The following is a 25187-nucleotide window of genomic DNA, read 5'->3' as shown; positions in this document are numbered from 1 at the left end:
ATTAAGTGGAGAACGGAGAGACACATTCCAGCTAATAATTGTATTTGAGTGTGGACTTCATGTGGTAAGTAGTAGGGAGTTGTGTGTGTGTGTGTTTATTTATTATTTATTTATTGGCTGCGTTGGGTCTTCGTTGCTGTGTGCGGGCTTTTGGGGGCTACTCTTTGTTGCAGTGCGTGGGCTTCTCTCACCGTGGCTTCTCTTGTTGAGGAGCACGGGCTCTAGGCGCTCAGGCTCAACGGCCATGGCTCACGGGCCTAGCCGCTCCGCGGCATATGGGATCTTCCCGGACCGGGGCACGAACCCATGTCCCCTGCATCGGCAGGCGGACTCTCAACCACTGCGCCACCAGGGAAGCCCTAAATCTGGTCTTTTAAAGCAGACTTCTGGTTCAGAAACAGAGTTCAGATTTTAAATCTGACTTTAAATAGAAAGGGATGAGACATGATAGTATAGTTGACATATGAAATAGTGCAGTGAAAGTGAAAGGTGTTTATGTCTCTGGGCCAGTCCTTTTACTTCTAGTTTCTCATTGGTTGTGAAGATCAGATTGCATAAAGTAGATGATCACTATGGTGCTTACCATGTACCAAGTCTTATGAAATGGGTGTTACTTTTATTCCCATTTTACATACGAGGGAACAAACACAGAGATGTTAAGTAATTTGCCCAAGGTCACACAGCTATTTTGTAGTAGAACTGGGATTCAAATCCAGGCATTTGGGCTCTAAAAATCTCAGCTTATATCAAATCAGAGAGTTGTACAAATGTTTGTGGAAACCAAGAACAGTAAATCATAAAGTTGTGAGTGGAGGGGGAAAATTTTAAGAGTGCAGAATGGTGCCTTGAGAAAAACCACAAATTTTGCTTTTAAGTAGAGAGGAGAGTTAGCCAAGTTAGTGTCTTAGGTCAAATCGAGAGTCAAAATTGCCAGTTGAATGGAATAATTTTCTTTCCTATAGTATGAATTTACTTAATCAGTTTTCTCTATTGCTTAATCTGAAAATATTTAATGTCTAGTTGATAAAGTCACTAGGAAAAAAATTTAAACCTAGGAAGAAGAAAAATGTTCCAAGTCTGAATAATAGGAATCCCTTCTGTAGATTACCGTGAAGATTTCTGTTTTAGCAGATGAAGGTGCTGTGTTAGCCTAAGGATCAAGAAGTGGGCTAGAAGCTGAATCCAGGTCTGTGATTGGATTAACACCAACAGTCTTAAAGCATTTAAAAATAATACTTGTTTTTCAGCCTTCCTGGGCACGACACATTATATGGTTTTATCTTGTGTGATGAGGTACATATTGCTTTATACAAAACAAATTAATAGAGCTGGATAAACAACAAGGATATACGGTATAACAAAAGGAATAATAGCTGTTATCTTGTAATAACTTACAGTGGAGTATAATATGCAAAAATACTGAATCACTATGTTGTACACCTGAAACTAATATAGTATTGTAAATCAACTATACTTCAATTAAAAAAATAATCTGGAACAGTATTTCCTAGGGGGTTTACTATTTAAATTAATTAGTAGTTTGTTTTTTTTTTAAAAAAAAAAAACCTTGTAAGTCACTTAAAGGCATGCCATACTGAAATGAGATTATGTCACTGAAGAACACAGACTAAAATATAAGTTTTTAAAGTGGCTCAAGCTCAATATATAAAATTGAATAGTTCCTCAGATAACAATCTTTTAAAAAAATGAAACCCTTAAATGAAATACAGGTTATAAACATATATTGGGAAAGCATATAGTGACATAAGCTAATGTGAAAATGAAAATTTACTTAACACTGTAAAATGGAAACTATGTTGATACGTTATTTATAAAGCCATTATAAATTTAATAAATGAGAAACTTTAAGGAGTAATTAACCTAATCCTGTATTTTAATTGGAAATGAGTCAGTTGCTTGCTTTAAAAGTTCTGACCAGAGTAGTCAATGCTTTAAGTTACTAATAGTGAACTATCCCTGCCATCTGTTAGTGAAATGGTTAGGACATTTTTACTGTATTGGTATTGTTGGTTGCTACGTGTATTTGGCATATTTTCGCATGAATAAGTTAAATCACAAGGGTGTTTGACCTTGATAGAACGTGGGAAATCTGAAAATTTCTTACACCCTTCTGTGTTTTTAATTCAGATGGGGGAAATACCATAAGAAACTATTGTTTTTTAGCTGTTGTGTGTTAAATTTTTATGTGAGATTAAAGGGTTATTATAAGTGGATATTTTTTTCCTGAGCATCTCTACAAGCCTTTATGATTATACCATCTTAAAATTAGTTGTTTTTAAGAAGTGATTATTTCACACAACTGAAAACATAGTTAAGAATCCATATGATGGCATTAGATACCTTTAAAACATAGCATTTTTTTAATTTTTAATTTTTTTTTGCGGTACGCGGGCCTCTCACCACTGCGGCCTCTCCCGCTGCAGAGCACAGGCTCCGGACACGCAGGCCCAGTGGCCATGGCTCACAGGCCCAGCCGCTCCGCGTCATGTGGGATCCTCCCGGACCGGAGCACGAGCCCGTGTCCCCTGCATCGGCAGGCAGACTCCCAACCATTGCGCCACCAGGGAAGCCCAAAACATAGCATTTTTAAATTTAGAAGCTGAAGATGTTTTTCTATAATGTCTTTTAAAGAACTAAAGTCTGCTTATGGTCATTTCACTTCCTGCTAAATAACCCTTTGAAAGAATGAATATGTAATAGGACTAATAGGTAATCTTTATTTTACATAGGAAATCAAAATATGGAACAACTATTTGTTTTCTCTACGAACTTTCTGGATGTGTTAAGCTTTCATTTGTTTTCTGAAATATTATAGTTTTCCATTTCTTTTAATTGTTGAAGAAAATAAATCCAATAAAGAGTATCAGATAGTATTCATGGAATCGTGGAGGTTGAATATTATTAACTGAAGCTTATTTCTTAACCATATATAGAGATACTTGTTCATCTGTTGAAGGTGAAGCTAACATCTTTAGTAGCACTTATATCATGAACTAGATTTAAGTTCCAGGTTAATAATTTAGAATTGTGTATTAAAATGAGCTTTAAATCTGTTCATTGAGAATTTGAATATCAGATTGTAGTTAAATGGCATTTGTAAAGCAAGCCTAATTAGTCGTTCTTTTTCTGATGTTTTCTGGTTGGGAGTGGGGTGGAGGTACTTTCTCTTTCAGAAGTGAAATATTTTGCATTAATGGGCATTTAGAATTTATTATATAAAGAATTTAAATGGGTAAATTGGATTTTGATATTACATTCTAGATTAGTTATCTCAAAGGAATTATTTTCAAGCTTTATTAATCTCTATGAAAAGGCAACTTTATAATGATGGGGAAAAATACAGTAAAAGAAGCTAATCTTTTTTTAAGATCTTGGTAACTTAGTAAACCTCTCAGTATTGTGCTAACTTTCATAGGCAGTAGGTCTTGCTTAAAGGAGCCTTTTAAAGTGACTTGTTCGTCTTATGTTCACCATTGACCAAAGATCTAAAGGAACTTTTTGTAAATGTTCTTGCACCAGTGCTGTCCTGTCTGATTTCTCTTAATTTCTTTGTTCTAATAAAAGATTTTTAAGAACTTTGTTTCAATCAGAAGTCTGACTTAAGTTCTTTTTCAGTAATGCTACTCTCATGTCTTTGTGTGGGACTGCATTTTAAGTTGAAACTGAGCATTTTAAGTTGAAACTCTGAGTCACAAAAATATTGTTATTCTTAAGAATTACAAGTTGTCATGGGATTTACATGGTTTGTCTTGCCCTTTTTCTTAGTTTTTTTGACATCCATTTTCTGTTTGTCTTAAGGTTATCACCTTTTACCTTTACTTCTCTTAACCTTTCCTTTTTGCAGATCCACCATTTCATATATGCTACAAAGAAAAATAATTCTGTAATGCAACAATCATTTACTTCCCTTCAAATATGATCAATTAAAAAATTTACATACGATTATAATGCCGCAGTATAATTTCCCTAAGGGAAAGAATAGTTCTTTCAAAAGACCAGCTTTTCAATAATACAAAGCTTTGGCTCTCAAATGAAGGGCAAAGCTGCAATTAATAGTAACCTCGATACTTTGAAATTTTGATTTCGAAAAACCCTCTTAATGGTATTGATTTTTTTTTTAAACAAAGTATATGTGAAAACTTAGAGGGTCCTACCAATGTTTACACAGTATTTCAACCGGCATTTTGTATGGCATTTAAAAGTCATATCAAAGAAACCTTCATCCAATGATGTACACTTAGTCTTGTCTTTATTAATCTTAAGGCCTAAGTAGTTTACATAATGGATCTCATCTAGAACTAGTTTCTTTAGTGTCTTTTCTCAAATTCGTCTTTCTTGGTGTGCAAAAACATCTTCTGTACTTCCAGTCACCTCTGATAGCATTTCTATGTCTTTTTAACTTTGTTACATCTTTTTGTAAAATCTGAAGTCTTGCCTCCAACTTTTTTTTATACTTCTTCTACCACTGTTTTCATCCAGTGTTTCCTCACTTTAATCTGTCATTGGTGGAATTGGTCCCATAATAGACTTGTAACTATTGAATATTGCCTGGTTTTTACATTATTAAAGTTTAATATTTTAAACTAACAGTACTTAGGGGTATGGGTGATGAAATGTATAAAAGTTAACTGAGCAATGCCTCCTAGTAGAATTATGTAGCAAACAATTTAAGACTTATCAACCTCTGTATGTAATTGTGATTATAAAATTGTTTCATCAAGGACATTTATTGTGTATATCATTTAACTGATACTTTATGAGCTCACACAAATGCTTTCCAAATTCTTATGTAACAATTTCTGAGGTAAAATAACAATTTAAGAAAGAAAATGAAAATAATTTCATTATTTTCACGTCTTGGAGGAAACATATCTTGGAGGGTCGCATTCAGAATTTAAATTTTCCAGGTGATTGGGCTATTCTTGTGAAAGAATCTATGTTTACAGAAATCTGTGTAAGCAAGATCTCATTTTCATTTTCACCTGTTTTGAGCTCTGGGGGTGCTGTGGCCCTGAGCATTAAGTGAATGTCGATGGCTGCTACCTTGGGGAGTTTCACTTCTTTAAATCACCTATACTTCCTGTACCTGGGTTTTTTCTTGGGAGGTCTCCTATTTCTGTACTGAGCGTATTTAGTTCTCCTTACCTTTTAAGATTAGAGCTGAAATAAGCAACTGCCTGATATAGGATGGACAGTAAGAAGGCAGTTAATTATTTGGCTTAAATTTGTGCAGAAATCCTTAAACTGTAGGAAGTCACTTATTTTTCTTCACATCTGTCTTTACCTCAATTTGATTTTGCTGCATAAAGGTCTCAACTGTTGTGTTTGATCTTAAATCTTATACTAGGTACTTGACACCTAAGCTTCGTTTACTTGTGATTTTACTTGGTTCTTTCTGATAGTGTTAATAGGTCTCATTTTCTAAAACAGAATACAACTGATTCATCTTTGACTTGCTGACCTTGATTTTTTGTTTTTAGTCTTCTGGAACTTAAGCATCATACTATAGGGTGTATTTTTATTCTTCTAAAAGAAGAGACCCATCTATATTTTTATTGAAATTTTGATGTATTCAGACATCTAACCCTTCAATTGAAATGTTTTTAAATTCAGTATGAAATTCCCTTTAATAGTTAAACTTTAGCATGAAAGACTACTTTTTAAATATCTATATGCAGGCTCTGCATACATCTGAAATCTGTTTAAGTTATGTAATTCCTTGTAAGTTTGAGATCTTAAATGTTTTTTTTTAATCAACATGATGCATAAGTTTTTTTTCTAAAAAAACGGCATCTACTTAAAGGGATTTATGACTAAAATTGCTTATTTTTCTACAGAGTTGTCTGCTGGTTCTCAGCTTGAAGAAGATTCTACAGTCCTTATTGATCCTTTTTCTTGGCGTTACCATTTTTTGAAGCAAAGTTAACCTAGTTTTCTAGTTTGAGCTTTCTTTTTGGCCATCTTCTAAATTTTTTTTTTTTAATCTGTAAACTAGACAAGAGATAGTTCTACAATGTCCAAGTCATTCCAGCAGTCATCTCTCGGTAGGGACTCGCAGGGTCATGGGCGTGACCTGTCTGCAGCAGGAATAGGCCTTCTTGCTGCTGCTACCCAGTCTTTAAGTATGCCAGCATCTCTTGGAAGGATGAACCAGGGTACTGCACGCCTTGCTAGTTTAATGAATCTTGGAATGAGTTCTTCATTGAATCAACAAGGAGCTCATAGTGCACTGTCTTCTGCTAGTACTTCTTCCCATAATTTGCAGTCTATATTTAACATTGGAAGTAGAGGTCCGCTCCCTTTGTCTTCTCAACACCGTGGAGATGCAGACCAGGCCAGTAACATTTTGGCCAGCTTTGGTCTGTCTGCTAGAGACTTAGATGAACTGAGTCGTTATCCAGAGGACAAGATTACTCCTGAGAACTTGCCCCAAATCCTTCTACAGCTTAAAAGGAGGAGAACTGAAGAAGGCCCTACACTGAGTTATGGTAGAGATGGCAGATCTGCTACACGGGAGCCACCATACAGAGTACCTAGGGACGATTGGGAAGAAAAAAGGCACTTTAGAAGAGATAGTTTTGATGATCGTGGTCCTAGTCTCAACCCAGTGCTTGATTATGACCATGGAAGTCGTTCTCAAGAATCTGGTTATTATGACAGAATGGATTATGAAGATGACAGATTAAGAGATGGAGAAAGGTGTAGGGATGATTCTTTTTTTGGTGAGACCTCGCATAACTATCATAAATTTGACAGTGAGTATGAGAGAATGGGACGTGGTCCTGGCCCCTTACAAGAGAGATCTCTCTTTGAGAAAAAGAGGGGCGCTCCTCCAAGTAGCAATATTGAAGACTTCCATGGACTCTTACCGAAGGGTTATCCCCATCTGTGCTCTATATGTGATTTGCCAGTTCATTCTAATAAGGTGAGTTAATGCAACAGATACTTCTAATTTCTTTTACGTTGTAGTGCCTATTCTGTATTTACCTATATCTTTTACTCTAATTCTGTAGTCTGGTGACATTGAGTTGATCAAGAATTTTTATACTTTTGAGAACACTTACTTTATTTCGAAGGTAATTGTTTTTGAGCATTTTAAACCAGGGCTTTACATTAATACAATCTGCCTAGATTACTTCTGGCCACAAAGCTGTCATCCACTGGGATTATCTTGTTGGTTTTTGGCATCAATATGTTCTTCTTAGTCGTATATTTAAGCAGGTTTTTTGTCTGCTTTGTTGAATTGTTTTAAGTATTTTTTATTTATTTTTTATTTTTTTTATTTTTTTGCAGTCAATGTGCTCTGCCATTTAGGATGCTAGATAATCAGCTCTCCATCTGTCTTAATTACTGATTCGTATGTAGTAAAGATGTATTCTTGAACAATTCTCTTTTTTTCCTTATCTGTGGCTACAGGGAAAGAGTTAATGTAGAGCCCTGGTGTTTCAGTATATTTCATATTTTAGATTAGTTCATTCTTCCTTTTTTAATTTCCCTTTAACACAAACTCTCATGCTATAACTGAAATTTTTTCATCATTTTTTTTCTCCTTTTCCACAACTTTCTTAAACATACTTCAGAACTCACTTTTTATTATCCCATATTGCATCTATCCCTTTAGAGACTTGGGAAAATCAACTACTGCAGTATCCTGCTCTGTGTTCCTCATAAGCATGTTCTTTTTCTGACTTAGGCTTAGACTTCTGGTATAGTCGTTTGAGGAAAAAAAAATCTAATTCTCCTTTGCTTTAATTATCACATCTGGCAAAATGGGAACTTTTTCAAAATATCCTTTTAAATATATTGTCTTTTCTCTTTCAACGTTTTCAATGCTAATCATTCGCACTGTTTTTTTCCCCCCAAAATACAGTGCAGTTGACTTAAGGTCAACATTATAGCAGTCCACTAGCTTGATCTGTAATCTGACCATCCATTTTTCCTGATGTGCTGTACTTAACTGGAACATGTTGCTGCCATGAAACTGATTTGATGGTTACTGTTACAGGGTTTTTTCTTCACAGTAACATTTGGAAGGGTCATTTTCTTTTCATATCTATCCCTTTTAAATGCATTTTTAAGTGAGTGTTGATTTTTGAGCAAACTATATCATATAAGTCATTAGCAATTTTGTTTTTAATCTTTTTAAAAGTATTACCAGTCAATCCCTTTTCTGTGTTTGGATCTCAATATTTTTGTCTCAGATAAGTAAGAGAAGAGACTTCTTATATTATTTGAATTTACAGAGTACTTTGAAAAATATCTTTAAGAATAATTCCTAGCTAAATATATGTATGTATTCCTTATAATACAAAAATCTTTTGAATTAATGCATCAATAATTTAAGTATACAAGGAATATTTTAATCTTTAATCCATGTCAAAATAAATTAATTTCAAATGCTAAATTTACGTTCATAGATTAATTTTCATTTTAGACAGAACCACAAACTCATAAAAGTTAGGGAATTTAGTTGATGTTTTCCTTTTTTCAAATTTGTTGGATACACTAAGTATATCATGGAATTTAGTTTTTGTTCAGTACCAAACTTCAAGTTTTAGGTCTGGTATGAATTGATTTAATGAAAAGGTCCATTAAACTTTGGTGACTCAAAATATTTTGTTACTTCTTGCCTGTTCGCAAAAATGGCAATACAAGAAATATTTTCAGATAGGTTCTCTAAACTCTAAGGAAGATAGCTAGTTACAGTGTCTCAAAGTGATTAAGGGACTTAAAATCTTTGCTACTGGAGTCATCATAAATCAAAAGCTGTTGTTGGAAGTCTCCTTTTCCTGACTTTGAGCAGTAATTTAACCTTGCTGCTTACACATGGGAAAACAATTCAGTAAAGGAACACAAAAGAAAACCAAGAAGGACTTTAATCAGAAAAAAGTTTCTATTTTTATATATGATTATACTTTTCTCTCCAAATGTTGCTACCTTCTAGTTCCTTAACAGTTGTATTAATAAATAATGATAGTAAATGGACCTAAATTGACAAAAGAATACTTTTGAATATTTAAAACTTTGAATCAGGAGTAAGATACCTTACCTAGTGCAAGAGGTACTTTTAACCTGTAAAAATGCATGTACCCTAGCTAGTTTGGGTATTTTATCACAAATTTAGAAACAGTTAAGAATTACTTTAGAGGCCCTTTGATTGTTTGGTTTACAAAATTTATGGTATTTGTAAATTGTACCAATTTTAAGAAGTTTAGCACCTGGATTCTCTTAATGTATTTTAGTTTCCTTAACATAGCTAATGTTTTCTGGATATCTTCATTATGGAAAAAATAAATACTCACTTTTAGTTAGGATCTTTTTAATTTATAGCTGATGTAGAATCAATGAGTTTAGAGAAAGTAGATAATGAAAATTTTTTTAACATTTAATCCTGCTCTCTGGTATTGCTGCATAACTTGGAAAATCTGTTCTTTTCACTTAGTAGTAACGTTAAATAGCCTACATGATCAAAACTTCTTCTTACTATGAAATAAGAAACTTTTAGGTGAAAAACATCTAATTTGTCATCATTATTTTTGATATTTCAAGTAACTTTCAGTGATGGTGTTGCTTTTATTTCTTTCTAGGTCATTGTAGAACATCAAGTTGCTTTTCTACACAGCCTCAAACTTGCCTCAAAATTCCTTTCACTTAAAGAAAACTGGCCACTACAGCCCTTTCACTGTCTTGTCACTTGAGTTCATATTTTCCTTTCAGTATTCTAGAAGCCCTTAAGTTATTCTTTATTCTGCCATTCCACATGTGCTTCTCCAAATTATCTTTTCTTTATATAATTTAGCTGTCTCAGTGACATCAAGGTGAATGTAGTTTTTCCTGCAGAACTTCTGAATTCAAAAAGTGAATCCTTACTCTTTATTAATCTGGTGTGAGTTACCTCCATGTAGAATCCAAGGATATAGGTTTTTTTTAAAACCTTTTGGCTCTTAATCCTCACCTTAGACCAAACAGTAAAAGATCAGGTATGGTAGTGCAGATTAGTAATGGGTGGGTTTGGGAGGTATATAACTGATTCTTTGATCTTGGCTTTCCTTCTAGTACTTTGAAAGACCAGCCACACTTTCACAAGTTTGAACCTTTAAAGATCATGGGGGATTGGATATAAATAACTTCTGGTCAACTAGATATCCTTTCCATCTCCTATTAATTAGAAGCATGCCTAATAGGGTAACTTTTGCTCCTCTCCCAACACACTACTTCTCAAGGATATTTTAAATCTGAATATTTTTCGTTAAGAAAATTCTAAGTTAACGTATTTGTTTAATCCCGCTTCTGAATTTTGTGAACTTTACCTATGGCGCCTCTTGGTTACAGCCATTTTTAAAGTGGCCTTCAACAAGTCAGTGGTCTGTTGCTTTGCAAGTAGAAATGTTTTATATCCCAAATATCTGGTTGTAGAGCCAGCTGGAGAGATCTCTTCCAGTTCCTTACTTATTAGCCATTATTTTAAAAAGACAATCCAGCTTTGAGAGATAATTCCCCAAGTTCTTAGAAGTACCATTCTGTTTGAATGTGTTCCATTTTACCTCTTTCACAGTTTTAGTTAATTTTAGTAGGGCATAGAAATGTGTGTAAACTCTCAAAATGTAAGTTAGTTTTTAAAGATTAGATCCCATTTATAAAATAACTTTTTGAAAAGTTTCAGAATGGTGTCTCTTATAATTTGGTTCCTTACTTTAGTTCAGCTCTAAGTGAGACTCCCTTTTTAAAACATTGCCTGACCATGTTTTATATTCCAAATATAATGTATTAGGTAGTGTGGGTGTTGGAAAAGTTAGCTTATTTTGTGGGGATTTGTGAAACATAATACTTGTAAAGCAGGAAGTGTAAAACAAGATAGCTTTCGTTATAAGCAATATAATAATAGTTGCTTTTCTTTTTAATTAAAAAATTTTTTATTATTAGCACTTCCTATGTGCCTGGCAATGTTCCGATAAACAGGTTACCTTTATTAATTCATTACTTTTCACAAAATCCTAGGAGAATATTGAATCACAGTGAATTTAAATAACTTACACGAAGAATTCACATCTAGTAAGTGGCACCTTGGGAATTGAATGTAGGCAGTCTGGCAGCAAAGCCAACTTTTCCTAACTCTTTCTTATATTGCCTAAAATGTTAATCATTTACATGTGAATTTTTAACTAAAGAAAGGAAAGTTTATTTGCATAAAATAGGGAAAAAAATTAATCCCTTCAAATTTAAAATAATCACACAGGAGCAAATACTGAAGAAATAAAATGTTTTCCTCCTTAAAATTTAGAAATGGACACTCCTAAAATTTGCTTCTCTGTTTTTGGGAAATATAATGGGAGCTTAGTTTTTTGATAAATGGGAGCATTTTCTAGAAAGGTCACTCCTGTTGAATCAACTTAGCTTTTTATGGCTGTAGTACACTTGCAACATACCTCAAAGGCTGGATGAAATTAAAGATACTATTTTTAACTGATTATTCACATTTATAGTATATATTTTCTAAAGTGATATAAGCATGGATATTTTATCATATTTAGAGTTCTATAAAAGCAATTCTAATGATACGTAAATAAAAATTCAGTTTCGTCCACAGCAGAAATTAATATGCCTACTGATCTCAAGGTCAGTTACTACTCTTGATCTTTATTAACTCTATATCTTTTCCCTGTCAGGTCTGTTAGTATATTAACCAAGTTATCCAGTTTTTCCAAGAATGTGCATGGCGTATTTGAGGGCAGGATCAAGCTACAAGGATTCAGAGAAATGGTTTTAAATTAATTCATTGGGATTAGTGAATGGGCAGCTGTTTGTTCTGCTTATGATATTACGTATAGATTAACATCCTAGATTTTGAATGGTTCAAATGAAAATAGGTTAGTTTTATTTTTGTTAATTCTGCTAATTTACTTTGCTACAGGAGTGGAGTCAACATATCAATGGAGCAAGTCACAGTCGTCGATGCCAGCTTCTTCTTGAAATGTAGGAGTTTGAAATACCTTTAAAGAATCCTTATCGTGAATCAGAAACACCCATTGATTGCTTTGGGGAGTTCACCGTTTACTTGTAATATCCACATTGTTATTATTGCATAGTTGATACTGTCCAGGCAATGCCAATTACAAACAAAATGTTTAGATCTGGAATTGTATATGGGATGTTAGATGCAGTGGTAGTGGTACTTGGTTATTTAATATTATTTCTAGGGTTAATAAACGTTGGTTCTTTTTATACAAATTGAAAGAATTAATAGACTTAAAGATAGCCTTTGATACATAGAACAGGTTCATAAGAGCATTTGCAGTAACAGTAATACGTGCTCTAAGAATATAGAAGATGTGGAAAGGGGAGAAATTACTGGAAGTTACAAGTTAGTTTTCAAGCAGAACCCTTCAGGATGTATTTTTTGCTTTTGAGATACTTTTGATTCTGGGTTTAACCTGCTAGAATGAAATTGAATTCCTAAAGAATCTCCCTGCCTAAATAGCATATGATACCCATTGTTCACTGAAGTGGCCATTTTTACGTATGCTATGCTCTGTTGGGGCTGTCCTTTCTGTCTAGTGCCACAACTCAGCTCTGCTCTTGGTATTTAATATTGGAGAAAGAAAATCTGTGGTCAGTCTTTGTTTCCCTATATAACCCACATTTCCAGTCCCTCGTGCAGCACTTTTCCTCTTTTTGAATTAACAAATATAGGGAATTCCCTAGCGGCCCAGTGGTTAGGACTACACACGATTTCACTGCCAAGGGCTCGGGTTCAGTCCCTGGTTGGGGATACAAGCCATGTGGCATGGCTAAAAAAAACCAAATATAGGAGTATTTTAATTGCAACATACATTACCTACATTTTCAGGCAATACAGAACAAGTTTATTCTCCTTCATTTGGATTAATTTGAAATTCTGAAATTTTCCTTTGGAAATATCTACATGTCATGTTTTTAAACTGTAATATTTCTAACACTTAGACTCTGTATAACTTTACTAATGAATAATCTCTATTTTAAAGGCCAAACGAGGCTACTTTGGGAATAGGACAGTTTTATTTTAAAGTTAATTTTCTGGTCTTTTTAAAGCTACCCAGAATGGAATCCTGACAATGATACAGGACACACAATGTAAGTTAAATTTTTTAAGCTATTGTTTGTAAAGGAGATCAATGTAAGGAATTCAGGTTAAATTTTTCAACATTTCATAAACAATATTTTCTTAATTTCTTTATTGAATATGAGAGTTTGGTAAAAGTCACTGTGGGTGAAAGAATTTCTAGAAACTATCTTATGTAGTAATTTTTATGTTATGGTTGTAGATTTTTCCCTAGTTACTTCCTACAAAAATGCCCCCAAAGATTGGAATCATAGTCATACAAATGTTTTAGCAATAAATCTTAGTTATTTCTGATGGACTTGATCATGCTTTGTATTTTATGTTTTCACATTATACTAGGGGTGATCCCTTCATGTTGCAGCAATCTACAAACCCAGCACCAGGAATTCTGGGACCTCCGCCTCCCTCATTTCATCTTGGGGGACCGGCAGTTGGACCAAGAGGAAATCTGGGTGATTATAAAATTCATGTTACCTTTCCCTAAGAGCTTTTATCATAAAAATTAAATGCAGTGATGTTAGGCAAAAGAAGTGTCATAGAACTGTAACTCAGAAATAACATTGCATGAGAAGACATGTGGTACTCATATGATATTTGTAATATCCTTCATTTGTGTTTGAAAGATGTCTGTTTTTCAATTAAAATAGCCTGGTAGCACAAGTATATTTATTACAAGACTGAAAAATATACTCTTTCCTTGTAAAGGTGCTGGAAATGGAAACCTGCAAGGACCAAGACACATGCAAAAGGGCAGAGTGGTCAGTAATAAAGCTCTTGGCTTTTACTGTTTTAGCTGTTCGGGGGAATGTGATTTGACTTGAATCCTTGCTAATTGAATTTGTGTCATAGTCTTTATTATAGGAAGATAGCTTTAGTTTGAAAATCATCAGGCTTTTATATATGACTTTGATAAGAGTTAAAACTTTGTTTTCCTATGTCCATAGTCTAGAGATCTCACCTTGATTCAAAGTTAAGAACTTTGCTATCTAATTATGTACACAGTGGTCAATTTAAATATCAGTGCAGATACTGTTTTCTGAAACTTTGAGATTTGCCCCGGTGACATATTTTAAATATTTAGTTTTTTCCAGTTGACCGTAGATTATAAACGTTTTAATATAATACATAACCTGTTTCATATTGCTTCTAAAGAGACTTGTTTACTAACTTGATTTTTTTCCTAATGGATAGGAAACTAGCCGTGTTGTTCACATCATGGATTTCCAGCGAGGGAAAAACTTGAGATATCAACTATTACAGCTGGTGGAACCATTTGGAGTTATTTCAAATCATCTGATTCTAAATAAAATTAATGAGGTATGAGTTAAGTGTAGTATTTATTCATCACTAAAATATTTCCTAAGGGGATTACATAATTTTGTATTAGAAAAAGAATGTAAGCTTAAATCGTCAATATGGAATGTAATATAGAGCAAAGGGCCAATAGTTGAACTAATCAGTAATAAATTCTAGTACTAATGGATTATTAGTAACTTTATAAATGGTGATTCTTAAGCAGTAACATTGTCATTATTACACTGCTGCTACTATAAGGGCTATACAAGAATAATTATTTGGAAAACCATTTCAAACTTTTACCCAAATGGCACCAAATTATTTCAGATTCAGTAGGCATAATAAATGATAGTTTTAGTATCATGACGGTAATAAAATCTGAGGTGATCATTAATAAATAGCAAATTAGCAATGCTGGGTTTCTTGTTTTGCTTTTAGATTCTTGAAAATGCTTTCTATTTAATGATTAAACATTTTTGGAAAGACTTAAGGTAGTGTGGAATTTGGTTGGTTTGGGGAAATAATTTTTTTTGCCATTTTAGGCATTTATTGAAATGGCAACCACAGAAGATGCTCAGGCTGCGGTGGATTATTATACAACCACACCAGCATTAGTATTTGGCAAGCCAGTGAGAGTTCATTTATCCCAGAAGTATAAAAGAATAAAGGTAATATCTGTTTTTCCAGATTTGTATTACCAACCATTTGATACATCATTTTAGTATTTACTAACTAACAGCTATTTTAAGTTGTTGCTAATATCTAGGATAATCTTAACTGTTAACTAATAATTACGGCATACCTACCAATGTTTGACTCCCCCTTCCTCCCTTTTTTTCCCGTTTATTAAATTAAAGAAACCTGAAGGGAAGCCAGACCAGAAGTTTGATCAAAAACAAGAACTTGGACGTGTGATACATCTCAGCAATTTACCTCATTCTGGCTATTCTGACAGTGCTGTCCTCAAGCTCGCTGAGCCTTATGGGAAAATTAAGAATTATATACTGATGAGGATGAAAAGTCAGGTAATATACATATAGAAGTGTTGAAAAAGATTATTTCTCAGAGTGCTTTAAGTTTTTTGTTTCTTTTTTTTTTTTAATATCCTCATTTGTAGTGAAGAAAGGGCGGGGGCGGTAATTTGGCGTCCAAGGTGGAGTGGTTCTTTATCTTATCATAGATGAATTTTCTAGCCAAGTGGTAGTTAAGTAGGCAAATTCTATCAAACATTTAGAGAAGAGCTAACACCGATCCTTCTTAAACTCTTCAAAAAATTGCAGAGGGAGGAACACTCCCAAATTCACCATCACCCTGATACCAAAACCAGACAAAGATACCACAAAAGAAGAAAATTACAGACCAATGTCACTGATGAACGCAGATGCAAAAATCCTGAACAAAATACTAGCAAACAGAATCCAACAACATATTAAAAGGATCATACACCGTGATCGAATGGCATTTATCCCAGGGATACAAGGATTCTTCGGTATACGCAAATCAATCAATGTGATACACTATATTAACAAATTAAGGAATAAAAACCATATGATCGTCTCAATAGATGCAGAAAAAGCTTTTGACAGAATTCAACACCCATTTATGATAAAAACTCTCCAGAAAAATGGGCATAGAGGGAACCTTCTTCAATATAGTAAAGGCCATATATGACAGACCCACAGCAAACATCATACTCAGTGGTGAAAAACTGAAAGCATTTCCACTAAGATCAGGAACAAGACAAGGATGTCCACTCTTGCCACTCAACATAGTTTTGGAAGTCCTAGCCACGGCAATCAGAGAAGAAAAAGAAATAAAGGGAATCCAAATTGGAAAAGAAGAAGTAAAACTGTCACTGTTTGCAGATGACGTGACATAATTTTCTACTCTACATACAAAATCCTAAAGATGCCACCAGAAAACTACTAGAACTAATCAATGAATTTGGTAAGGTTGCAGGATACAAAATTAATGCACAGAAATCTGGCATTCCTATACACTAACAACGAAAGATCAGAAAGCGACATTAAGGAAACACTCCCATTTACCACTGCAACAAAAAGAATAAAATACCTAGGAATAAACCTACGTAAGGAGGTGAAAGACTTGTACTCAGAAAACTATAGAACACTGAGGAAAGAAATCAAAGATGACATAAACAGATGGAGAGATACACCATGTTCTTGGATTGGAAGAATCAATATTGTGAAAATGACTACTACCCAAAGCATTCTACAGATTCAGTGCAATCCCTGTCAAAGTACCAATGGCATTCTTCACAGAATTAGAACAAAAAATTTTGCAATTTGTGAGGAAGCACGGAACACCCCAAATAGCCAAAGCAATCTTGAGAAAGAAAAACGGAGCTGGAGGAATCAGGCCCCCCGACTTCAAACTATACTACAAAGCTACAGTAATCAAGACAGTATGGTACTGGCATGAAAACAGAAATATAGATCAACAGTACAGGATAGAAAGCCCAGAGATAAGCCCCCGCACATATGGTCACCTAATTTTCGACAAAGGAGGCAAGAACATACAAGGGAGAAAAGACAGCCTCTTCAATAAGTGGTGCTGGGAAAACTGGGCAGCTTCATGTAAAAGAATGAAATTAGAACACTCCATAACACCATACACAAAAATAAACTCAAAACGGATTAAAGACCTAAATGTAAGGCCAGACACTATCAAACTCTTAGAGGAAAACATAGGCAGAACACTCTGACATAAATCACAGCAAGGTCCTTTTTGACCCACCTCCTAGAGAAATGGAAATAAAAACAAAAACAAATGGGACCTAAGTAAACTTAAAAGCTTTTGCACAGCAAAGGAAACCATAAACAAGACAAAAAGATAACCCTGAGAATGAGAGAAAATATTTTCAAATGAAACAATGGACAAAGGATTAATCTCCAAAATATACAAACAGCTCATGGAGCTCAATAACAAAAAAATAATTGAATTAAAAAATGGGCAGAAAACCTAAATAGACATTTCACCAAAGAAGACATACACATGGCCAAGAGGCACATGAAAACATGCTCAACATCACTAATTATTAGAGAAATGCAAATCAAAACTACAATGAGGTATCACCTCACGCTGGTCAGAATGGCCATTATCAAAAAATCTAGAAACAATAAATGCTGGAAAGGGTGTGGTGAAAAGGGAACTATCCTGCACTGTTGGTGGGAATGTAAATTGATACAACCACTTTGGAGAACGGTATGAAGGTTCCTTAAAAAACTAAAATTAGAACTACTGTATGACCCAGCAGTCCCACTACTGGGCATATACCCTAAGAAAACCGTAATTCAAAGAGAGTCATGTACCAGTGTTCATTGCAGCACTGTTTACAATAACTAGGACATGGAACCAATCTAAATGTCCACCGACAGATGAATGGATAAAGAAGATGTGGCACATACATACAGTGGAGTGTTACTCAACCATAAGAAGAAACGAAATTGAGTTATTTGTAGTGAGTTAGATGAACCTAGAGTCTGTCATACAGAGTGAAGTAAGTCAGAAAGAGAAAAATGAATACCGTATGCTTACATACATATGTATGGAATCTAAAAAAAAAAAAAAAAGAACCGATGAACCCAGTGGCAGGGCAGGAATAAAGACATAGACATGGAGAATGGACTTGAGGACATGGAGTGGGGAGAGGGGGAAGCTGGGGTGAAGTGAGAGTAGCATCGACATATATACACTACCGAATGTAAAATAGTTAGCTAGTGGGAAGCAGCAGCATAGCACAGGGTGATCAGCTCGGTGCCTTGAGATGACCTGGAGAGGTGGGATTGGGAGGGAGGCTCGAGAGGGAGGGGATATGGGGACATATGTATGCATATGGCTGATTCACTTTGTTGTACAACAGAAACTAACACAGTATTGTGAAGCAGTTATACTCCAGTAAAGCTCTATTTAAAGATTATTTCTCAAAGTGCTTTAAGTTTTGTTTGTTTTTTGTTTAATATTCTCATTTGTAGTGAATAAATAAAGAAAAGTGGAAAGTAAAGATCTTTTCTCTTGCTTGGTTAATAACACTATTTGTTTCCAGAGTTTGCTTCCAGAGATCTTCCTTTGTGTATATAGGTATACTTTTTCCCCTTACTTCAAATGGGATTATATCATACTGTTGTTTTCCACATTATATGATTCCATTGAGTAAACTGTAATGAATTTAATTTCTTTAGTTGATGGATATTAGAGTTGCTAGTATTTTGGCTGTGCCATTAATGCTGCTGTGGACTTTGTGGCATGTGAATTTATGCATTTGATTGAAGGGTACAATTTCAGAATTGGAATTTTGGATCCTGATATTTGCTTTCTTTACTTTGATGGTGTCAAATTGCTCTTCAAAAAACAGTATAGTCACACCAGCATTGTCCGAGAGTGAGAGCTTTGCAAACACTGGATATTAAAGACTTTTCAAATTATGTGAATTTAATGGATGGATTAAGTTATGTCATACTTGTGTTTCATTTTTAAAATTCACAGTAAGGAGAGCATCTTTTCTTTTTTGTTAACCCTTTTGTAGCAACATGAGTTTGTATCCTTCCAAACTTTTACTTTTTAATTTTTTGTTCTTTTCCATAATGTATTTTGAGTGATATTTTCTAAGCTTAGTACTTCAGTTACTTTTGCAAAAAGACTGCATACAGGTGGTTTAATATTTGGACAAGATACTTTGTAAATCTGACAAATTGCCCTTATTTCACTGGGTGATTTTTAACTCTTACTGCTATCTCTATACTAAAGATTAAATTCTCCTAACAGGTAGAAAAAATAAGCTCTAACATTCTGTACAATTCTCTGAAAAATAACGTCTTTGCTAATTTTTTTTTTCAGGCCTTTATTGAGATGGAGACCAGAGAAGATGCAATGGCAATGGTTGACCACTGTTTGAAAAAGGCCCTTTGGTTTCAAGGAAGATGTGTAAAAGTTGACCTGTCTGAAAAATACAAAAAATTGGTACTCAGGGTATGTAGTATTTGATTCTACTTCATTATAAAGTTTGTTTTCATGCTTTTCAAGCCATGACATTCTTATAAACATTTTTATATGCCAAGGATATAGGGTTTGGTTATTGAAAGAGAATAACCTTTCCTCTTTTTCTGGTCTTCATTAGTACAGAAATTTTTAAACTGATGTCTGTATAAAGCACTTTTTTACTTTTATCTATTTTATTTAAGATTTTATTTGAACAGTTCTGTTAACAAAGTGTTTATTACTCACTGCTCTATGGAAATGTTGATTGTAATGAATTGTAATGTGCAGCTTAAATTCTTAGGTATGGTTACAGAGATTGAATAAGCTTAGTTGATATATAAAGGATGGTCATCAATTATTAGTTAATTGGATAATTATATATTCTACAAATTCTAATACATTTATTTAACTTCTGTAAAATTTTGTCTTTTAGATTCCCAACAGAGGCATTGACTTACTGAAAAAAGATAAGTCCCGGTAATTTCCCTTTGTGTGTGTGTGTGTGTGTCTGTGTCTTTGTATACACTAGTATATTAAAAACTTTTGTTTTCCAGCTCAGGTGAATTAATTCAGATGTATCTTTTGGTTTCAGGAAAAGATCTTACTCTCCAGATGGCAAAGAATCTCCAAGTGATAAGAAATCCAAAACTGATGGTTCCCAGAAGACTGAAAGTACAACCGAAGGTAAAGAACAAGAAGAGAAATCAGGAGAAGATGGTGAAAAAGATACAAAGGATGACCAGGCAGAACAAGAACCTAACATGCTTCTTGAATCTGAAGATGAGCTACTTGTAGATGAAGAAGAAGCAGCAGCACTGCTAGAAAGTGGCAGTTCAGTGGGAGATGAGACAGATCTTGCTAATTTAGGGGATGTGGCATCTGATGGGAAAAAGGAACCATCAGACAAAGTTGTGAAAAAAGATGCAAATGCGAGTGCTTCAGCAACTGCCAAGAAAAAGCTTAAAAAGGTAAAAGAAGATTATATGTTGACCTGTTTTAGTAGAAAACGAGATCAGATAAACGTTTCAAGTTATATATGTTAGGGTCACAGTAAAGAGAAGTCACTTATATTAGGAAAAAATAGATATGAATAATAAAAACATTGAAGTCTAAACTCTGCAATAAATAGATTAAATAGGACTAATTTTCAAAAGAAAAATGTCAGTTCACAAAAGGAACTTTTTAGTAGTGAAGGAGAAAGACTTAAAACTACATATGATTCTGTTTTGTAATGATAGTGTGTAAGTAGTAGTAGGCAGCCTTTATGGTCCAGCTTGTTTTTTAAAAGATGGGGTATGAATTTTACAGTAACTTAACTGACCCAGGCTACTAAAAACCTTTTGTCAAGAATGGTTGAATTTGAAGAATTTTCCTATTAGAGAAATGTAACCTTGAACAGATACTTTAATAGGTTTTAAAACATTTTTTCTTAGAACACATGTCACATATAAGAGCATATAAGGCAGATATCAATACAAAAATACATACTTTGTAAAAGAATAGTAACTCAAGAGACCCATGGTGTATTGACTACCTATGTTTGGAGCTCCTTAAGATAAATGGGTCTTGAAATGAGATTTTTATAATCCTATTTCATTGGTTCCTTCTAAGCAGTACTCAGCTACTAGGAAACTAATACTTACCTCCAGTTTTTGATGGCTTGGTCAAAAAAGTTAGTCTTGAGATTCTTTTTCTCGTGGAAATGGATAGTGCTGTGTTTGCACTCTTAAGAGCTAATTATTGAGCGCTTATTACATGCAATAAGTTTTCCTAAGCTCTTCGTGTGTGCTGATTAACTGATTCTTATAATGACCCTATGCCATAGATACTTTGTTATCCCCATTTCATGAATGAGCAGATAGAGATATGTTAAAATTGAGTGGATTGTGGTTATACTGCCTGTAAATGGCAGAGCCAAAATCTAAACCTAAGCAATCATGCTCCAGAGCTTGATTTTTAAACCACAGTGCTATTTTTAGACTGAATGTTCTCTAAGCAAGATTTATACTGTAAGATACCTTCTTTGAAGGACATCTTTCACCTACCAGATCAGTTCTTTGATACATTCCCTAGCAGCAGAATAGTCTCAGAAAGTATAGAATATGAATGTCCTCATATTTATTTTCTGCTCTTTGTATGAGGCAAGCCTTCGATTATTTAGTTTTAAAACAGGCTAAGGTGTTTTTGAAAAGGTTAGTAATTTAGAGGGGAAAAAGGAAGAAGTCAGCTTTTTTTTTTTTTTTTTTTTTTTTAAGAAAATGAAGGCAAAGACGCTATCCCTTTCCCTTCAAGTAAAGCAAATGGAAGGGATGCTGCAGGATAATTGTTGCAGAGTAAATTTGTCTTTCTTAACAGCGTCGTTTCCCAGGGAGTATGGAAGGTTTTGTCACTCTAGATGAGGTTGGTGATGAGGAAGATTCGGAACTTCAGAAACTTCGTAAATCGGGCATGGCATTTAAATCTGGTGACAAAAATGATGATGGTTTGGTTGAAATTAAGGTGGACAAGATCGAGGAACTTGACCAAGAAAACGAAGCAGCGTTGGAAAATGGAATCAAAAATGAGGAAAATACAGAACCAGGTGCTGAGTCTGCTGAGAATGCTGATGATCCCAACAAAGATACAAGTGAAAACGCAGATGGCCAAAGTGATGAAAACAAGGAGGACTATACAATCCCAGATGAGTATAGAATTGGACCATATCAGCCCAATGTTCCTGTTGGTGAGATTTAAGGCTTTGTTCTTCCCCTCTCACTCTCCCCAAACTCTTATTAAATAAGATTTTTAAAATTGGTCTTACATAAGCTCTGATAACATTCTTAATTTACTTCTCTGCAAAACAGTTTGTAAATCTTAATTGGAACACTCTTTTTTCCTCTTACCCATGTCTCCTGATTTTGTATTATCTTTTGTTACCATTCCATAATATGTTCTCTTTTCTCAAAGTTTTCTGAGAATTTCACATTGCTTTTTGTTTTGTTTACCTTTTCTATTTCAAGATTTAAGTACAAACTATTAACAATGTCATGGGTTTTGTTTTGTTTTAGCTTAGGCTATATTAGACTTGTCACAAATGTTACCTCATTCAAATTATATTGACAGGAAAAAAAGATTTGAGAACACTATTAAAATCTTCAGTTTACTGAATTTGTAAGAATGTATGTTTGTGTTCTAGGTATAGACTATGTGATACCTAAAACAGGGTTTTACTGTAAGCTGTGTTCACTCTTTTATACAAATGAAGAAGTTGCAAAGAATACTCATTGCAGCAGCCTTCCTCATTATCAGAAATTAAAGGTAAGGCTATATCTAAAAGAGTAGAGTTCTTTAGTGAAAACTAGCAAATCATGTAAGTTTATGGAAAGTACTGTCTGTGGACCTAGCATGCTTTATCCTGGAGATAACATTCTTTATTGATGGGCCTTGAGCAGTTAAATGAATTCTAGAAACATCTGTTAATTAAGCCTCTTTCTAGAAAACACTCTTAACTAAATGTTGATAATTGAGTAATTTCTAAATTTATAGTTCTAAATGTTATAAATTCTTTGGTATAATTAAAGTTATTTGAGTATTCTCAAATGGTTGTTAGACTGTGATTTCTCTAATTTGGATATTGGAGGCCTGAAAGCCAGCTTTATAAAGTGCCACATCCCTTCATACTTAATGATTTTTACATTGACTTTAAATTATTATATATTAATAATGACACTTCAGTAAGTTTCATGATCAACAGGATATAAAGATAAAAGGATAAATTAAAAAAGCACAACATGGTAAAGCATAACAAATTTCTGTTTGGATATTTTGAAGTCTGGTGTTTTAGTTAGTGGCTTAAGGACTAAGTATTGAAATAAATAATGGGGAAAAACTTGAAAGTTAAAGAATTCATAATTTTAGATAACTTAATTGTAGATAACACTGATTTATAATATAAAGCTACTAGAGCATTAAGAACTGTGTATTTTCAGTGGTAGTAGCAATTTAATATAAATATTTTGTCTGCTTGGCTTAGTGGAAGGGTCATTGAATAAATATGTGTCATTTTAACTAAGTTCTTGGGGTTTAGCAGTAGTTCTTCTGTGTGGCTGTTATGGTCTTTGATCATCTCTGTAAGTTAGTCTTAATTGCACATTAAATAACTTTTCCATGTTTTACCGTTTTTCTCCTATGCCTTACTGTGGTGTCCAGTTTAGTTTCATACCTGCCTAATAAGAATAACTGGATCTTAAAAATATTGATAAGGTTATAGTTAAATTAGACTCAAGTCCCTAAACATGGATAGAATATTTGGAGTTAATCCATTTGTTATGTTTCACTGTGGTGACTTAACCTTTGTAAAAAAATTTTTTTCTCTTTTCTTTTCAGAAATTTCTGAATAAATTGGCAGAAGAACGCAGGCAGAAGAAGGAAGCTTAAGATGTGCAAGAAGCTTAATGAATTCAAAGAAAATAATGGTTCTTTGTTTTTAAATGTTAACCTTTTTTAAATACAATACAGATAGTTAGAAGAAAACTATTGTACTCTTTTGTTATAGTGGAAAAATAATAGACGTCTGTTCATGTGTTAAGTGTTATAGCAAAAATACATATACGGTTAAGTTAATGAAGAATTGTTTTTGTTTTATCAAAATGGTAACAGACAGAAATACTTGTTAGAGACTGACTTCATATGCTACTTAAGACACTTGCACCACTAAGAAAGATACGTAGAAACATTCAGAGAAATGAAATTTAGTAGTTCCAAGCTTCAAAGAAATGTCAAAACTTTTGATTCCATTCAATAAAGAACAAAACCAATTGTATTTTTACTACTTTCATCTGAAACATTCCACATTTTAATCTGAGCCTTGCAGACTTTTCATTTGCAGTTCGAAGCATTTTTTGGTTTTGTTTCAATTTTTGAGAACTTGATTAATGTGAGATTGGTAATTAAAATGCAGGTGCAGTTTCTTTTTAATGTCATGCTGTTTAGGTAATAAGAAATACTAAGTAATTGGCTTTAGATTTTGTAATTTTTTCCCTAAGTTCCTGCTAGATTTCGTATTCTAGTAGTCATTGTATTTTTCAGTGAAATGTAAAAATATTCCCATTCTCTTTGACCAGTGTTAATTTCTTGCGATATTGCTTGTCACTTGAATCCTGTAGCTGTCATACATCTGGTATAAGCACATTTGATTTTTGAAGTGTGTAGACCATCTCTTCATATTTTCAAGATGTAATTTTACATTTCTGCATTTTAAAACCAGTTTGGCCATAATCTTAGACGCACGCTTCTAATTCATATACTGCATATGTGACCTTTGTGAACACAAATTTGCATGTATAATCTGTGTTTACTTGTAACTTTCTGGTTATATACTGCTTATATCTGTGGATTCAAGTTTCTGAAGTGAGTACCAATAAAAAAAAAACCTAGGCCATGTTCATTGGTTATACATGTTTGAAATGTTAACCAATATATTTGTCAGTTGTGGTTTTTATTCACTGTTACACTTTTTGCATGCTTTAACAAATTATTACATTTTTAATTTAGAGTGTTCTAAAGAGTGCTACTAAAGATCTGAGTTTTAAAGCTTTTGGTGCTGGTGGATTTCTTGTTCCTGTTACATAACTGAAAATGGGACTCTTCATAGTTTTTTAAAACCTTGGAGTTTTAAGATGTTAACGGGTGAGGAAATGGTAAAAGCTCATGTTTAGACATGTCTAAATATTTAACGATAAAATTGGAAGTAACATGGAATAACAAGAATTGGTTTTACCAGCCTTTCAAAGTT

General features: G+C 33.8%; 1 protein-coding gene across 4 annotated transcripts in view; it reads left to right on the top strand.

Moving 5' to 3' along the window:
• MATR3 (matrin 3) overlaps positions 1-24985 on the top strand; it is a gene marked incomplete at its 5' end in the record, with an annotated part of 30079 nt that extends 5094 nt beyond the window's left edge. The window contains 14 exons of one of the 4 annotated variants that reach the window (XM_082621606.1): positions 6035-6946; positions 11933-11994; positions 13090-13131; positions 13460-13572; positions 13826-13878; positions 14312-14437; positions 14959-15084; positions 15274-15441; positions 19274-19405; positions 19848-19891; positions 20007-20382; positions 21770-22136; positions 22590-22711; positions 23780-24985. In XM_082621606.1, coding sequence (XP_082477732.1) covers positions 6035-6946; positions 11933-11994; positions 13090-13131; positions 13460-13572; positions 13826-13878; positions 14312-14437; positions 14959-15084; positions 15274-15441; positions 19274-19405; positions 19848-19891; positions 20007-20382; positions 21770-22136; positions 22590-22711; positions 23780-23830 — 2694 coding nt within the window. In that variant the 3' untranslated portion in view covers positions 23831-24985. Of the gene's footprint in view, positions 1-6034; positions 6947-11932; positions 11995-13089; positions 13132-13459; positions 13573-13825; positions 13879-14311; positions 14438-14958; positions 15085-15273; positions 15442-19273; positions 19406-19847; positions 19892-20006; positions 20383-21769; positions 22137-22589; positions 22712-23779 lie in introns of those variants that run through there. The other 3 variants (XM_082621607.1, XM_082621608.1, XM_082621609.1) reach the window with 3 other exon arrangements.
• Between the last annotated feature and the right edge of the window lie 202 nt (positions 24986-25187).

Source organism: Mesoplodon mirus, assembly GCF_964341445.2.
Source record: "Mesoplodon mirus genome assembly, chromosome: 5".
NCBI classification, from domain to species: domain Eukaryota; kingdom Metazoa; phylum Chordata; class Mammalia; order Artiodactyla; family Ziphiidae; genus Mesoplodon; species Mesoplodon mirus.
The sequence above is the reverse complement of the archived record's forward strand: the minus strand, read 5'-3'. Positions and strand labels throughout refer to the sequence as shown.